A 17530-nucleotide genomic window follows, 5' to 3' on the forward strand; every position below is an offset into this window, starting at 1 on the left:
GCATGAGCTCCCCTGCCTCTGAATGCAGCCTTTCTCCCCACCCCCAGGACTGCCCTGATGTTAGGCTGTGAGTACGGCTGCAAGGATGCAGTGGAAGTGTTGCTCAGGAACGGTGCGGACGTCAGCTTGACCGATGGCCTCGGGCATGACTGTGCTTACTATGCCAGAATTGGGGACAATATTGACATTTTGGCTTTAATAAAAGCTGCCACTGAGGATTCCAGCAAAGGTATGGAGAACGTGGCTGTAACAATTTCCTGTTGTGCTTTCGTTTGAGCTGGGGATCTTCTCACCGCTGGGTCTTCAGGAGTTGGTTTTTGGAGGGCAGCTGCAGTCCACCGAACACAAAGGTGATAAACTGCCTGGTTGGGAGGGGAAAGAAGACTTTTGGGGTTTGTGTGGCTTTAGTAAAGCTCCTAAGGTAAACACAGGCTCTGATGCCTGGTGGCATTTCTCAACATTGCTGAAGCTGGCAGTGCAGGAGCAATCATGAGTCGTTTCCAGTAAAGCAGTGTGCTTGGGAATGTCTCCGGGTTGGTTTAACTGGGGTGGTGGCCAGTCTGTAGCTTTTTCCTCCCCAAACTGAAAATAAATAGCATCAGGTGAATGTATTGCATGTGCATGAATTAAATGCATTTTTTAAAAGACTGCCTGTTTTCTTGTTGCTTTTTTAGCAAGAGGTACCCTGAAGAAAGGTCAGGCTGAACAAAAGGTGAGGCTGCTTGTGCTCTCTCCTAGGGCAGTATATCCCTGCTACTGTTGGTGGTGGGGTTAAGATTGTGCTGTGATACAAATCTAGTTCAATAGCTTTTTGAATTCTTGGCTTCCTATGCAGCTGACAAGACTCTGTCATCAGATGATGTGTGTATTTGTGTTTGAAAAGTATTCCATGTTGTGCACATCCAGGATTAGAGTTTTGACGAGCATCCCATTTGCTGCCTGGATGGGGTCACGGGTGACCCTACTGCAAAGCAACCTGTCAGAATGGGGTGTTGGTAGTATCGCCCCCCAGTGGAAGCCAGAATGGAGGCTGACAGCAGCCCACTCTCCCCAGAACACAAGAGGAACACAGACTAATCCTTTGCTGTTGCAATAACAGGTTACCAGTATGTCACAGAAGTGGAATCGGCTGCATGCGCAGGAGGAGGCGAATGTCAAGCTGTACCAGAAGGAACATAATGCTCAGGTAAGCGAGAAGGATTCCTGGCTTGCTATTCCCATAGGCATAATGAAGCAGCCATACTGAAGACAAGATGTGCTTGTAAAGTAAGCATTAGTGATTTCATATATTGCTGTTTACTTACAACTTAATTGCATGGCTGTGTGTAACGTGGCAATTATGCAGCTCGGCTGTAAACTTTCTCAGGGAAAAGCCCTCACTGGTTTGTGTAATGAATAGTGGCAAATCTCTTCATGCCTCAACTTTTCCTGCCTTTTAACCTTCTCTCTACTGCTTCCACTTGCACTCATAGTGAGTGAAGATGGGGAGAATGTGTTGGTGCCTGGGCGGGTTCAGAGGGGCTAAAGCTGATGTCATCTGAATAGGTGAAGTGTGGGATGTTGAAGCAGGGTTGTGAGTCATCACAGAGCAGTAGCTTCCAGGAGCTTGAAGCAAACCTGGATTTCCCTCCCAGAGATCTCGCCATGCAGCCTGTTTTGATTAACAAGCCTAACAGCAGTTCTGGTGAGGTGAATTGTTTTGTCCAGGGTCTCATTTTGTGTCAGAAATAGTGTGAGCAGCAGGACCAGGGAAGTGATTGTCTGGGGAGACCTTGCCTTGAATACTGTGTTCAGTTTTGGGCCCCTCACTACAAGGACATTGTGTCCAGAGATGTTGCATGTTCCAGCAGCGTGTCCCAGATGGAGAGTATTCCAGCAACGAAGCTGGTGGAGGGTCTGGAGAACAAGTCTTAGGAGGAGCAGCTGAGGGAGCTGAGGATTTTCAGCCTAGAGGAGGCTGAGAGGAGACATGATCACTCCACCACTGCTTGAAGGGGAGTTGTAGTGAGGTGGGGGTCAATCTCTTTTCCCCAGTAGTGAGATAGGACATGAGGAGATGGGCTCAAGTTGCAGCAGGGGAGGTTTAGATTGGAGATTAGGAAAAGGGTTGTTAAGCATTCGAACAGGCTGCGCAGGGAAATGGTGGAGTCACCATCCCTGGGGGTATTTAAAAGACACATAGGCCCTTCTCTGGCAGGGGAGTTGGACTAGATGATCTTTCAAGGTCCCTTCCAACCCTTAAGATTCTGTGCTAAGTGTGTCCAACCAGGAGTGTTTGGTTTGTAACACTCTCCAGAAGTGTGTTTAAGTGTCCTGCTAAAAATAACTTGTGTTGGTTGTTCTCCTAACCAGTGTTAATTGTCTCATCTCATTGCTGTGTTTTAAGCTATAGGGAACAAACCACTGAGAAGTTGAGGCCTGCAGTCTGAAATGCTTTGTAATAAAAGGATAAAGATCTCTTAAGTACAACTTCTCTGGGTTGAGCTAAAGTAGTTACCACAGTTCAGGCGGCGATTATCAGGCAAGAGTTAAACGTGCTTTGCTGTTTGGGTGTGAGCACTGGACTGATTGATGGCACAGACATGTTGTTTTCATGTGCTGGGTTTATTATGTGCTGCAGGGTGATTCTTGGGGCTGCTTGGAACACACATTTAAAGGCTGCTGTGCTTCATGCTGGTGAGGCTTTTCCTTTGGCTGCAGTGGTTGGGTTCCAGGAGCTGTTGTAGCATTATTTTTGCCTGTTAACAGACAGCAGATAAGCAGCCTGTGGAGTGCTGTCAGTATTGACTGTAATCTCACTCTGTGCACACTTTCAAAACCTGTATGTACACTTACCTGAGAATGAGCTATCTAGAGCCAAAAAGCTTGAGGACTCTGGAGCTTGCACATCTGTAAGCCTTCAGAATGAAACAGATCTGGAGTGAGGCCATAAAATCACGAGGGGGCTCATTAGGCAAAGGCTTGGTGTCTAATGACTTAAATCTGTTGGTTCAGATTCTGTTCTTTTCCCAGTGTGTGTGTGGTATGGTGGGAGGATTTTAATTGTGGGTTTGGTTTTTACTTGTAAGGAATTGGAGTTAGAAAATCAAGACTTGAAAGATCGAATGAGAGAAGTACAAGAGGAGCAAAGGATGCTGTTGGACAGAATCAGTGGGCTACAACTGCAACTGAATGAGGTGAGTCTAGTATTGGGATAACCTGACTTCAAAGCTGTAGTGAGCTCCTGTGCTGACAGTGAAGGCTGATGTAAGTAGAAGACAAGCATGTGCAATTAGGATGAAGTCTTCACTGACCTCCTGTGAGTTATTTCTGTGTATATCACTGTCACCTTCTGCTGCAAAGTCTTTGGTCTTGTAATAACATTAAACAGATGAGGAGGCCTGTTACAGTGGCACACTGATACTCATCACTTTGAGCAGTATACTATGACCCATGAGGTGCTGTGGCATGTCATTTGGAGAATAAACTTCATCTGCACAGTTCAACACAGGTGGTGTGTGTTGGTACTTTGGCATAGCCACTGCTTGTATTCCAGCTGTTCCTGCAAGTGGAAACACAGATAAATCAGAAGCAGAGGTTTTCAGCAGGGAGCTTCTTACTCAGATTTGAAACCCTGTTCCAAACAAATGTGCCCTCAGTACAACTGAGAGAGAAAATAAACAGGGTTTGTTTTTCTTGCTTTGTGGTGGCTGATACTTGTTCCTTCCTTGCATTTCTGCAGACATACATCTAAAATGTGTGTGCAGCTTCCCCTAAGTGTAGCACATGGATAGAAAGGATATTTCTTCTCAGAATCATGGACTTGTGTGAACCTCTTTATAAACCAACCAAAACCCACAAACAGCCTCCTCAATGCTCACTCCAAAATCAGCAGACTTCTGCTGAAAAGCTGTACTCTTCTGCTTCAGTGGTGTAGCATCTAGGTAATGGAAGAGGTATTCCAGTGTCCTAGGATGTATGTCAGGAGACAGTGCTCTGTCAGACATCCTTAACTTCTGTTTATCTTTCTCTTGCCAGAGCTAAGTGAGAGGAGATGTCAGAAGCATGTAGTGATAGAAACTGGGGTCCACTGTCAGCTACTGAACTGTGTATAAGCCTCTTAAACATTACTGCAAAAATGACTCGTGGGGGAATCTTTCTGTTCTTTTTGCAGGAGCAAATGTTTGCAGATGATCTTGAAAACGAGGTAGGATCCATCTCCTTAAAGTGTAACAGAACTGTGGAAGGGGGGAGGTAGCTGTGGTGTTTGAGTAATGGCATTTAAAACTGCAGAGAGAAGCAAAGCTGGCTAAGTGAAATGCCTGCTGTCTGTACACCCTTTGTACAGCTGCACAGCATTTCTGTTGCTACCAGTGATAGATGTAATCCCTGTGGCACCTTTAGAGCAGACTTATAGGTATCTCTTCAGTGACTTTCAGTAATGCAGGACTCATAAACGTGAATCAATTAAACAGCAGCAAACTATGTTGGTGCATGTTCCCTTCAGGTCTCCTCTTGTAGAGTGCTGTATCTGGGAAGGAACAACCCCCTGCACCAGCACAGGCTGGGAGGTGAACTGCTGGAGAGCAGCTCTGCAGAGAGAGACCTGGGAGTCCTGATTGATAATAAGCTAAATATGAGCCAGCAATGTGCCCTCATGGCCAAGAAGCCAATGGCATCCTGGGGTGCATCAGGAATAGTGTGGGCAGCAGGTCAAGGGAGGTTTTTCTCCCTCTCTACTCTACCCTGGTGAGGCCTCATCTGGAGTCCTGTGTCCAGTTCTGGGCTCCTCAGCTCCAGAGGGACAGGGAAGTGCTGGAGAGAGGCCAGTGCAGGGACACCAAGATGATCAGGGGAATGGAACATCTTCCCCACAAGGAAAGGCTGCGGGACCTGGGGCTGTTTAGTCTGAAGAAGAGGAGACTGAGGGGAGATCTTATTAACATTTATAAATATCTAAAGGGTGGGTGTCAGGAGGTTGGGACATCCCTCTTTTCTATAGTAGCTAGCAACAGGACAAGGGGTGATGGGATGAAGCTGGAACACAAAAAGTTCCACTTAAACGTAAGAAAAAGCTCTTTCAGTGTTTCAGTGAGGGAGCCCTGGCACAGGCTGCCCAGAGGGGTTGTGGAGGCTCCTTCCTTGGAGGGCTTCAAGACCCACCTGGACATGTTCCTATGTGACCTGATCTAGGTGAGCCTGCTTCTGCAGGGGAGTTGGACTGGATGATCTCTAAAGGTCCCTTCCAACCCCTACCATTCTATGATTCTATGAAATGTGGCCATTCTTATGGCTTTGGCTGCTCATTGCTCTTTCTCTTTCAGAAAGATGAGCTGAAGAAAATCCTAACTACCAAGGAGAAGCAGCAGGAGGAAAATTTAAGAACTATTGAAGCTCTCAAAGCTAAACTCAAATATTATGAAGTAGGTTCACTGGTTTGAAATGCAATACAGCAATTGACATTTGCAGTCATAAACACTCGAGCAGTTTAAAACATTACACGGTTATCTCAGTGTAAAAGCTTTCCCTGCCCTTTAATCCCTGGCTTAACATACAGTACAAACATGAAGTGGGTTTTCAGCTTGGTGTTTCTTGCTGTTTGCTTTTAGGCTGACTCTGTGGGATCTGGAAGTAACTTTGGTAACAGTAAGTATTTAATACTTAAAACTTGCCACGTGTGATGCAGCGTTGGGGTAGACAGAGGGGGGGATGCTCACAGACAGACAGAGGGGGGGATGCTCACAGACAGACAGAGGGGGGATGCTCACAGACAGAGGGAGGTGCTCACAGACAGACAGAGGGGGGATGCTCACAGACAGAGGGAGATGCTTTTTGCTGTCATCTCTTCCTTCTGTTACTCTTAACTGTAGTGAAGCACAAGATGTGTGTCCACACTTCAAACCTCAGAATGGCAGCAGTTGTGTTTGTGTGGGAGTGCTGGGGCACTGTGGATCAGTCTGGCTTACAAGTGACCAGCTTTGTGAAATGTGTCTTGGCACTCTGCTATTTCTTCTAATAACGTGAAAAACAAGCTGAGCAAGATCTCTTCTCCAAACTGAGTCTTCCCTATTCCTGTCTTTGTGTCTTAAACCACACTCGTGTAGCTCATGACAGGAAAGCTATGGTCATTATGAAGGCTTAAGTGTACACAGGTTTGAAAGCAACTTTAAGCACGAGACCTCAGTTTACACTTGTATTAGAAATGATTCTGTCTCCAGAAACTGAAGTCTTTTGCATCTAATTTGTTTACAGGGCTGTCTTGCACTTGTGTAACTTAAAATATCTGTCATGAGCTGTTGTGAGAGCTGTGTGGCTGCCTGTCAGGAGGAATCATTTCCTTTGAGAGCAAGGCAATGCTTTTCCCTGGTGTGTTCATGTGCAGACATGCATCTAGATCAAGGTGGCCTTCGTGATTGTTTTGCAGAACAACTTCTCCAGCCTGTCATAGTAGGGATATGTTTTACTCAGGAGATGTTTGTCCAGACTTCCAGTGTGGCTAAGCTAAGGTGGAGTTGAAACACCAGCCTGCAGCCTTAGGGCAGTCCCACTGAAAACAACAGAAACAGGAGGGGAAATCCTGGTTGTTGTGACTGTGTGTTGTGTTTTAAACAGACTAAATGCTGTTTGCTTTGTGTATTTAGGAAAAGAAGATGTGTTGCTTAAACAAGGCCAGGTGCTTGCTGTGGAATCACAGGTAATAAATATTCTGAGCTAGTTATACTCAGCTGAATGTGCTCAGAAATGGACTCGATAAAGCATTGCTTCTGAATGGAACATTTTCAGTACCACTCGCTTCAGTGTTTATATTTAACTGCTGGTGCCCTCTAGAGTTGCAGCTGGGACAGAGCTCTAAGTGCTGGGCCCATGGCAAGGAGCGCTCAGAGCTGGCTCAGCAGCCACTCTGCAGTTGGTTTTTTCATCTCCATGTGGTTTTTTTCTACTTCAAATTCAGAAACCTTTCTTTTCCTTCCAGCTGTTCCAAAAATCTCCTGCCAGTTTTGTCTGCTGGTACCTACTTACCTCTAAAGGGATCGTCCAGTTAGAAACAAGATCCACCCTGAGTTGTGTATCTTTGCTCCTAACTGACACACTGTTCTTGCATTGGTGTATTCCAGCTGTAATGCTTCCAGAAGTGACTGGTGAATAGAGATACATCTCTCCATCTTGTCTTTCTTGCCAGGTTTCACTGATACATGTGCTTTGTACGTTCTGCTGCTGACACAGCAAACCCCAGTTTGCTTCTTCTGCCATGCTTTACATAAGCTTACCCCAATCTTCTTAAGACTTTTTGTATTCTTACTTGAGGCTTACAATGGCTTGATGTGCAATTAAAAAGTAAAAAGGGATTGGGGGGAATGGGCACAAAGGCAACAACCCAAACCCTTCCAACGTGTCCTGCAGCAGGGACTCAGTGGCTTGAAGCTGGTCACGTCTGGAAGCCGCCTGTTGCTTTCTCATCCTTTGAATGTGAGTGAGAACAGTGGAGCAAGCCTGTGCCATGTCATGGCTGGCATTGTGATGGCAGCATGTGCAGTCATGGCTGGCAGTGAAGTGAAGGTTGGCAGTGCAGACCCCATTGCAGCTGGGCAAAACTGGGGGGTTTTTACGTGTCCTTTACTGAGCAGGAAAGTAAATGACCATTTTCCTCAGTCTTTTTGAAGAGAGATTCTGTTAACCATGACCTGCTCTGTTCTGAGTCATTTCAAAATGATTTTCACATGTTTGAGGGACAGAGGAAATCTCCTAAATTAAATGTCTTCTGGTGGATGAGTGATTACATAGGAATAACCAGGGAAATGGAATCAATATACTATAGCTGCACTTGTCGGGTCTGATGGCTGGGAAGGAGTAACATAGAGCTTTATTCCAAGATTTTTACTGTTAAAAGCTGAAATAGCCACATTCTATAAAATGGGCAAGAACAGTGTGTTTCCAAGGAAGATCTGAGACAAATGTGATGCTTATATCAACATAGGTTTGAGCCAGTTATGTGTATGACAAGTTGTGTGTGTGTGACTTGTCAACCTTGTGAACGTGTACCCATTCTTGTGCCAATTTATCTTCAGTCTAGGTCTATGCTGAGACCCCTGGAGCTCTCCCTGCCAAACCAGTCATCCAGTTCAGAGAAGGAAACTTTAAAGAAAGAACTTGACAACATGAGGACCTGCTACAGTGCAGCCAAAGAAGAAATTAGCAAGCTGCAGAGAGAGCTGTCTCACAAGGTATCTGAGTGTAAAGCTTTGGCATCAGAGTGTGAAAGAACCAAGGCAGAATCTGATGGACAGATAAAACAACTGGAAGATGCTTTAAAAGATGTACAGAAAAGAATGTTTGACTCTGAAGGCAAAGTTAAGCAAATGCAAACCCACTTTCTTGCTCTGAAAGATCACCTGACTAATGAAGCTGCTTCGGGAAACAGCAAGCTAACAGAGGAGCTGAAGGAGCAGTTGAAAGAAATGAAAGTGAAGTATGAAGGAGCCTCTGCTGAAGTGGGAAAACTAAGGAACCAGATTAAGCAGAATGAATTGCTGGTGGCAGAATTCAAGAGAGATGAAGGAAGGCTGGTGGAGGAAAAGAAAAGGTTGCAGAAGGAACTTGTTAAGTTGGAGATGGAGCGAGATAAAAGGGGAAGAAATGTCATGGAGTTAGAAGGGCAGCTCAAAGAGACAACAGCAAAGTTAGCCCACTCTGTAACTTCAGAGACATTTGAGAACATGAAGAGTTTGTTATCAAACGAAGTGAATGAGAAAGCAAGGAAGCTAGCAGAGATGGAAGGAGAGCATGAAAAGCTACAGGCAGAGATTGTGCTTTTAAAGAGGGAATCCGAGAGTCAGAAAGCTGAACTGGCTCAGCATGTGAAGGCAGAGGAGCACGAGCAGATGAGGAGTGGATTTGAACAAAAAAAAGAGGAACTTGGGAAGACAATTTCTGAATTGTCAGAGAAGAATCAGACTCTCCAGAAGGAACTTGAAAGATTGCAGGTGGACAACAAGATGCTGAAGCAGCAAATCCAGGTGCTGAGAACCGAAATGAAAAGCCAGAATGTGCCTTTAAAAATTCACGAAGAATTGAAGAAAACAAATGATCTGACTGTTGGGGACCTGACCAAAAAGCTTTTTGAGGTAACAAAGAAGTACAATGAAAGCAAAGCAGAAGCTGAGAAGTTGCTGGCAGAGAAGAACAGCTTAAGTGAGAAGATCGGCCGCCTCCAAGCTGTGTACCTGTCTCCAGAGCAGCACAAAAAAGAAGTGGAAGCTTTAAAATCTAGTGGTATTGAACTTGAAAAGCAGCTTGCTGAGCTTCAGAAAAAATATGATGATGAGCAAGCTAAAGTGTGCAAACTAGTGTCTGAGAACACAGTCGTGAGAGAGACTCTCAGGGATCAGTATGTGTTGGCTGTGACACATGAAGAGATGAAAACAGGCTTGAGTGACGCGCTAGAAAAGGCCAATAGGGAGCTGTCAGGTCTGAAGGAAGAAGCTGAAGAGAGAAAGCAAGAAGTTGTGAGGGTAAATGAAGAAAATGGAGCTCTGAAAAATGAGGTGAAACTCTTACAGGGTCAGTTACAAAGGGAGTGTATAAGTTTAAAGGATCACGAAACCGCAGTGGCTGCTTTAAATAAAAGCATGCAAGAGCTCCAGGAGAACAATGTTGTGATTATGGCTGAGTACAAGAGGGGTCAAGAAGAGATTTCACAGTTGCACGCAGAGATTGAAGCCCAAAAGAAGGAGCTCGACACCATTCAAGAATGCATCAAGTCCAAATATGCCCCAGTTGCCTCCTTTGAAGACAGAGAACAAAGCTTTGAGGCCACGGTGAAAGAGTTAAAAGCACAGTTGCAGGAACAGGGGCAGAAGTGCAGAGATTGTGAGGAGGAGAACAAGAAGTGCAAACAAGAGAATGAAAAGCTCAAAAGTGGCATTTTGTCCATCCAGAATGACCTGCAGCAGAACTATGTCCTCGCTGAAAAATCCCAGGAGATGGAGCACATGTTTGTGGGCAAAATGGAAGAGCTGAATAAGCAGTTGAGAGAGCTGCTGTGGAAATACACAGGCAAGGATGAAGAGAAAGGTGACCTGCAAGAGAGTGCTGAGCAGCCCAGAACTGTGCAGGCTCAGCATCTCCCTGTGGAACAAATGGAAGGCTTGAAGAAGGCTCTTGGTCACACTATAGGGGATCTCAAGGAGGCCCTCAGAAGTAGGAAGGAATGTTATGACAAAGAAACACTAAAGGTAGGAGAACTCCAGCAGGAATTGTCAGATCTAAAGAAGACTTCAGTACCTCTGGTGGAATATACACAAATGAAGGAGATGCTGGAACAAGAAATTACAGCAACCAAGAGCAGCTTGAAAGAAAAGGAAGAAGAAAACCAAGCTAAACGTGAGGAAATCTTGAAGCTGCAGGCTGAGGTTCAGCTTACTCACCAAGCTTTAACAGACCTGCAGAGCAAAGAAGTGGTTGATTTATCAGAATACAACTCCATGAAAAGCACTCTGGAGGCCCAGCTTCACAACACAGCTGAAAACTTGTCCAGTATGAGTAAGAAGTACGAGGAAGCTCGTGAGGAAGCCTTGCAAGCTAAAAAGAGTGAGCTCTCCTTAAAGGATGAGAAGGAGTTGCTGCAGTTACGGAGCTGCAGCATTGAGCAAGAAATTAAAGACCAGAAAGAAAGGTGTGACAAATCCCTGACAACAATTATTGACTTGCAGAAGAGAATACAGGAATCTGCAAAGCAGGTGGAAGCCAAGGATAACAAGGTGGGATATCAGAGAGTTCCTTACTGCTAAACTGAAAGTGTCTGGAGTGTCAACGAGGCTTTTGAAGTCTAGTTATGTATATTTAATGTCTACTTCAGTGTTCAAGCATGACTTTATGTACTGAGAATTACATACCCAGGACTGGCCCAAATCTGCCAAGATGAAGGTCTGGACAGACTTTTTCTAATTCCTTCCGTGTTTCAGGCATCATATGTTGCATTCAAACTGTTACAACTTCCAAGCTGGGTTTTAGACTTTGGGAGTATAAGCTCATTCTTTCATTGGAGCTCTAAGTGCTTAGTGTATCTCTGGCTTCACAGAATCACAGAAAGGGTGGGGGTTAGAAGGGACCTCTAAAGATCATCCTGTCCAACCCCCTGCCAAAGCAGGTCCCACCTAGATCAGGTCACACAGGAACGTGTCCAGGCGAGTTAAACTCCAGAGAGGGAGCCTCCACAACCCCCTGGGCAGCCTGGGCCATTAGACTTGGCTACTGATGGTTCATTGCTCTTTTGAGGCATTAAAATGTCTTTAGAACAGAGGGCTCCAGAGTCCATTCCTTACAGACTGCAACGGTAGGAAGCTGGGATAGAGTGACGTGAAAATCAGCTCCTCTGTCTTTTGAAGTCTCTTGGCCAGTGTGATGGGAAGCTGGGACAAAGGCCTTTCATTGCTTGCTGAGCTTGATTGGTCTTTAAAGAATATTAAAGTGTATTAGGATTTTTTTTAAGAGACAGACATCCTTAAATGAGGGTTTTGTTGTGTTTGTTAAAGATAACAGAGCTACTGAACGACGTGGAGCGGTTAAAACAAGCTCTTAATGGCTTGTCTCAGCTTACCTACACCACTGGCATTCCCTCCAAGAGGCAGAACCAGCAGGTTGAAATGCTCCAGACCCAAGTGAAAACCCTGCAACAGCAGCTAGCGGTGAGTAGTCGTGCCCAGCATCCTCTGAAGTGCAGGGGCGTTGCTCACAGCTGCTTGTACAAGTACGAGCTCTGGGGTTCACTGGAGACTTAGATTTTAAAAGGAGACTATTCATGAATCATTTTCCTTTCCCTGCTTGCTGCTCTGGAAATGTGTCTGTTTCCTTTTGCATGTTAGAGCTGCAACATTTGGGAACTTTTCCAGACAAAAAGGACACAATTTAGACAGAGTTTGTGCTGAGATGTGCCTCTAGAGTTTATGCCAAGACAAAAATACACAAATCCCGTGGTAATGTCTTGCAGAAAGCACCAGCTGTGTATTTGCTCACTTTGAAAGCAAGTGAGAGGTGGTCCCTTCCGAATGGATGTGGCTCTGTGTTCCCTTGTGTGCAAGCTCTGTGAAGTGCATTGCTTATCATGAAGTACTGAGAGTAAAAGGGAACACTTGGTGGGAAGTGCTGTGGGTTTTGTGCACCAATGTGTTTGTGGCCCCTGGAAATGGGCAAGAGTTGATGTTAAGAGCTTGGTAACTTCTCCTTCTTCCCATTTCCTTTTTCCAGGATGCTAAAAGGCAGCATCAAGAGGTGGTCTCAGTTTATCGGACACATCTGCTTAGTGCTGTGCAGGTATGAGAGTCCCACGTTGAGGTTCCTTTACTCCATCTCAATGTAGAGATTATTGAGACCAGTTTCTAACTGCCATACTGATCAACTTGAAACCAGCATCAAGTGCCTGTGTCCATGTTCAGAGTTTTAAGTTAAAGTGGACCAATCCAACAAAAGAAGCAAACCTAACCCCCAGCTGCAGTGGCAGCTTAGTACCATTGGTCTGTTCTATGTAACAAGCAGCTGCTTTGAAGGGTGATGCTGCCTGCTGATCCCAGCATGTTGTTAATGTTGCATCATCCCAGGCCAACGCTGGAGAGGAGCAGAAGTTGGACAGTTAATGCAGACTTTACCCTGTGACCCTCACAGTCTTGTGGCTTTGGATACTAGAGCATGGAATAACAGCATGGTGGGGGTTGGAAGGGACCTTTAGAGATAATCTAGTCCACATCCCTGCCAAAGCAGCTTCCCCTAGATCAGGTCATGCAGGAACGTGTCCAGGTGGGTTTTGAAGAGCTCCAGAGAAGGAGCCTCCACAACCCCCTGCATACAAAAGGCCCATTACTGCAGCAGCAGGAAGGGATGGGAACAGGAATGTTCTCCCACATGAGATTTCCCTAGATGAAACTGCTGTATCAGAGAGGTTTTGTTCTTCTGAGAATGGTAAAAACACAGCAGTGAGCGAAGAGCTGCGGGAGGGACCCTGAGCAGCCTCCTGATGCTGGCCATGGACAGTTGACATTTCCTGGGGTTATACATTCTTCTTTTAACTGAGTGTTTGCTTGCTCTAGGGTCACATGGATGAAGATGTCCAAGCTGCTTTACTACAGATCATTCGAATGAGACAGGGGCTTGTTTGCTGACGTGCTCGGTGCCATCGCTCTTGAAGGCTGCTGCATCTTGCAGGAGTGCTGTGCTGACCGTAGTGCCAACCTTCCTGAGGTTTATCTCATCATCATGATAGGGCTGCAATCAGAACCTCCAAATACGAAACAACTTACAAGGCTGAAGCATTTTCTTCTTGTCAAACAGGAAAATTAGGGCAACTGAGTTTCAGATGGTTCCAAATGGTTACACAAGCTGACTGTCAAAATGATGGCATAGCAGTTACACCATCTGAATGTCTGATTGACCACTAGAGCAAAGCCTCCACCCAGAAACTCCAGTTTACCCTACAACTTGAACTCTCATGGTATGCTTAAACATAAAGGATGTTCCAATGAGCTTGGCTAAGTACTGTAGCTGTGTATCTCCTCTAATGACTAAGAGAAAGTGGCTATTTTGTCCCAGAAGCTGATGAGGACATACTGCAACGTGCTTAGCTGAAGGGTGTGTAGGTATGTGTTATAACTTGGCTGGCCAAGTTACAGACTTTATTTAAATACAATCTTCAGATGTAGTGCCTTAGCTTTTTGCAAGACTTAAATCAATTTTTCCATCAAACACTAAGGGGGTTTTTTTGCTTCCCCTTCCCTCTCCTCCAAGAGCTGTTCAGGAATGCTTTGTAATCTTGATTACTGGGAGCTCGAGTCGTGGCACTGCAGCGTCACGGTTTGCAGAGCAACATATTTAATCCAAATGCAACAGTCCTGCTTGTGTATAATTTCATTCTTCATTAGGCCTAATATGGGCACAGACTGAGCAGCTCATTAAGCTGCACACTAGATAAATCAGGTATTGGATTTTCAAACACTGTCTCATGGAAGTTTAAGGTGGGTTTTTTTCCCCTCAGCTGTAAATGATGTACTATAATCTTATTTATGGGGGAAGATGCAAATAGTAAGGATTAATGAAAGGAGAGTTTTTATTTGCTTGGAGTCTGCCTGTTAAACAAGACAGGCCTTCACTTTTAACTGAAGGATGATACTCCCCTAAGTAAGTTTTATGAAAGGAGGCCTGAAATTTGAGGCTTTTCAAAGGGAGTCATTGAAAAATGAGCCCGATAAAGTCCGTGGCTGTTTTCCCAGAGCAAACGGTGTCAGTGCTATCAGAAGCTGTGTTAACTTCAGTTTTAGTTGGTTGGAAGCATTTGCTTGTAACTTGCAAGCAGGGATCTGGCATCCTGATGCAGAAAAGACAAACTTCCTTCCCTGTGTTCCTGAAGGCTACAGACTTCAGCCAGAGTGCAGGGATGTCTGCCCTGTGTTTCTCTCAGGCTCAGGGCTCTTTGCTTCTTTAGCATTATGTTTATTTCCCTTTTTTGTCCCTTTTTGGGCAGGCCTGTTGTAGAATCGAACAGACAGCTGCCACATAGAGGAGGATGCAGACCTAGTGATGAATGTGCAGGGCAGTTTTTATTATAGAGATACACTTAATATATTGACTGGATGTGTGTCTGTAGTTGAGCAGATCTGCTGCTGCTTTCCTTTGATTTCTTAGAGGGCTATTACAGCAAACATCTCAGTATACATGTTACTTTTTAGCCAAATTCTTTTCTGATTTGCATTACTTGAAACTCTTAGAGAATTTGTTTTGATGCTACTAACTCTGGCATATTTGATATTGTATGTTTCCTTCCTGAGGGATTTCTGTGGATGGTTTTTCTACATTTCTCCCATCTTACACTATCAATAAAATGGTTTCTTGGTTTGTTATTGTAATGGTCAGTTCTGTAAACAGGAAAGAAAATGGTTTGTCAGAATAGTCTGGCTAGTGGAGGGTATTGAACACACTCTCCAATACCAGGCACCACATTTGGGTTTGAGATGTCAGCTGGGTTTTTCTATCTTGTTTCCAGAGTTTATGGCTGGTAAAATGTTGGTGACATTGATGGAGACTCAAAGCTTCTGCCAGTTCTTCAGAGTAACTTGGCCCTAAGCCCATCCCCACGGAGCAGGGATGTCAGGCACTAGGTTTAGAGGTGAGCCAGTGAAGTTTTACCTCCACATTCACTTCACAGCTTACACACCACGTATTTCATGCCAAGCAGGCTTTGCAGCATCGTTTCTTGGCACTACCAAAGGCCATTCATTTGGGTGACTCACAGGTGAAGGGCTCTGGAACTTCACCTTTAGTTTCAATGTAGTGTTTGGTTATTTGGATGATCTCACCCAGGCAGTGGGACATGAGAGGGAATAAGGTTCAGCTGTTAAGGTAGCAACAGCACAGCTGAAACTCTGCTGCATTTAAACAGTGACTGGAGCAAGGTGTCTGAGGGACTGGCTTGTGTTCTGAGTCTGTAAGCAGGAGCTCTCTCCATGGCTCTTGTGCATCTCTAATTTGACCTTGGAAATAAAAAGGTAAGTATATATGTAGACACATATATCCATTTGAGGTGGGGTTTCTTCTGAAGAACTGGTATTTGGATAGAACTGCTCCAAGATTTGATGTGTCTAAACCTTTCCTGTGCTGGTAGATGTGTTCTGTCAGCTTTACTGAGTCAGCTACCCTACAGGGTTTTGTCAAGTGCTTTTTCTGCTGCTGACTCTCTGATAGCTTTATATATTCTCAGGTGTATTATGTGGATATTTTTATCTCCAGCCATGGGGTTTTTACCTTCAGAGTGAAGTTAATGATTTAAAAGCTTTTTTCAGTTGCATTTACATGCCTTCTTAGTTTTTGTGGATAAAAGTAATCTCTTTCTGCTGCTGTGTTTTGCTTTTACCATCCTTGTTTTAAGGTGGTGGGGGGAGATAAACATAAATCTTAAACACCAGCCTGAAACATCTTCAAAGGTGACCTGACCTTTGAAAATACTGTTATCCCACTCCTTGGCCCATACCAGACATACCTGGAAATGCACTTCTAAGTTCTTCTTGTATTGAGACTCTATTGTTGTGATTACCATTCCAGCAGCTGAATGAAGTGGCATACAGCTGAGGTTTCTCCTTGTGTTAAATGACTCCAAGATCACTTTTGCAGCTCCAGCCCAGTGTCACCATAGGGTTCCTGGCTTTGTCCATTGCAGGACAGAATTAATCCCTTAAAAACAAGACAAAGTTGCCATTTTTCTGTGAAGTGTGAATTGGTAGCTGGTGTTGGGAAGTTGTGTGGGTGTGTTGGGGTTCCTTAGTGCTCCTCTGTGTCTGCTGCTCATGTGGTGCTAAAAAGGAGAACATTTAGTTGAGAAGTTGCTGTTTGTTGCCAGGGGGTGAGTGGGACAGGGAGAGAAACCCACCGAGCCCAGCTGCACATCTTCTGCAGTAGCCTTTCAGTTGCACACCAGGAATTGGCTTCCTTTTGGAGGAGCTGTGCCACAGGGCTGCTGCCAGCTTGGTGGCAGAGGGTGCTTGGGGAGTTTTGGCTGCCCTTTGCATGACACTGCTCCGAGCAGCGGGGCTGTACTTGGGAAGAAGGGCCTGCCTGGCCTTTCAGGTGCTCCCACTTGGAAGATAAATACAAGGTAAGGAATTGCCACAGAGATGAGAAACTACCTCTGAATTTCCTTGGGAAGGCTGTAATTCAATATTCATGTAGCACATGCTGGCTCAGACTTTTTGTCACCTTGGTGTAGGTGATACTATAAAATCCCAGCGTGCAGGCAGGTAAGCTTGATGGCCTCAGTTTTAATAGGTGTGGAATGTTTAAATGCTGTGCCTCCAGGCTCAAATGAACAAGTCATTTGGCAGGTGTAAAAGTTAGAGGGTTTTTTGGTGTGGTTCATTTGGCCTTCACCTTGCTGAAGGTGAGCTCTGGCCCGTGTGTGTCCATTGCTGCGCCTCCCATCACGGTGTGTGTTTGGTATAATCAAGCATGAGGTATCCCCTTCCTAGCTGAAAAAGGGAATACAGCTGATAACTGATTGCTGGCACAATGCTCCTATTATGCAATAGCACTTTTTGAAGTGGAGATGTGACTTCCTTTTTGTTTTGAGCAGATGACTTGGAAATCCCCCTGAAGAAAGTTCATAGAGATTACTGCTTTTCTCATCTAATGCTTGTATTGCTCTGCCAACTCAGAAAATTAACTCCTAATAGAGAAAACATACATGTGATTCAGTCACAGCTATTAGATCAGATGGGTTTTACATTAAGTGAAAAAGATGTTGAGCATTGAAGGGCCATTAAATCCTGAAGCTTTTCCTTGGCCAGCGCTGTGAGGAGCGTTCACTTTTGCATTTGCAGCGTGTGCCAGCTGATGGGAAAGGAACAACACATCTTAAAGCAAAACAGGACATGCAAATGGGAGGCGTTTCCACTTTGTGAACAGCTAGTTTTGTGTCATAATAATTAGCTTTACACTTCATGAAGTGTTGGGCTTTTTGCTTACCGTGCTCTTAGAGTGCAGCGGGGAAGGCTCGAAGCGTTCTGAGCGGGGCAGCAGG

General features: G+C 45.0%; 1 protein-coding gene across 2 annotated transcripts in view; it reads left to right on the top strand.

Moving 5' to 3' along the window:
- Positions 1-13217, top strand: part of UACA (uveal autoantigen with coiled-coil domains and ankyrin repeats) — a 30218-nt gene extending 17001 nt beyond the window's left edge. Inside the window, exons 8-19 of one of the 2 annotated variants that reach the window (XM_061999914.1) lie at positions 48-229; positions 675-712; positions 1100-1186; positions 3069-3176; positions 4154-4186; positions 5304-5402; positions 5589-5625; positions 6621-6673; positions 8046-10736; positions 11511-11663; positions 12223-12288; positions 13059-13217. In XM_061999914.1, coding sequence (XP_061855898.1) covers positions 48-229; positions 675-712; positions 1100-1186; positions 3069-3176; positions 4154-4186; positions 5304-5402; positions 5589-5625; positions 6621-6673; positions 8046-10736; positions 11511-11663; positions 12223-12288; positions 13059-13130 — 3619 coding nt within the window. In that variant the 3' untranslated portion in view covers positions 13131-13217. The remainder of the gene's footprint in view (positions 1-47; positions 230-674; positions 713-1099; positions 1187-3068; positions 3177-4153; positions 4187-5303; positions 5403-5588; positions 5626-6620; positions 6674-8045; positions 10737-11510; positions 11664-12222; positions 12289-13058) is intronic. The other variant, XM_061999916.1, reaches the window with a different exon arrangement.
- Positions 13218-17530: the final 4313 nt, after the last annotated feature.

This window comes from Colius striatus, chromosome 7, assembly GCF_028858725.1.
Source record: "Colius striatus isolate bColStr4 chromosome 7, bColStr4.1.hap1, whole genome shotgun sequence".
NCBI classification, from domain to species: Eukaryota; Metazoa; Chordata; class Aves; order Coliiformes; family Coliidae; genus Colius; species Colius striatus.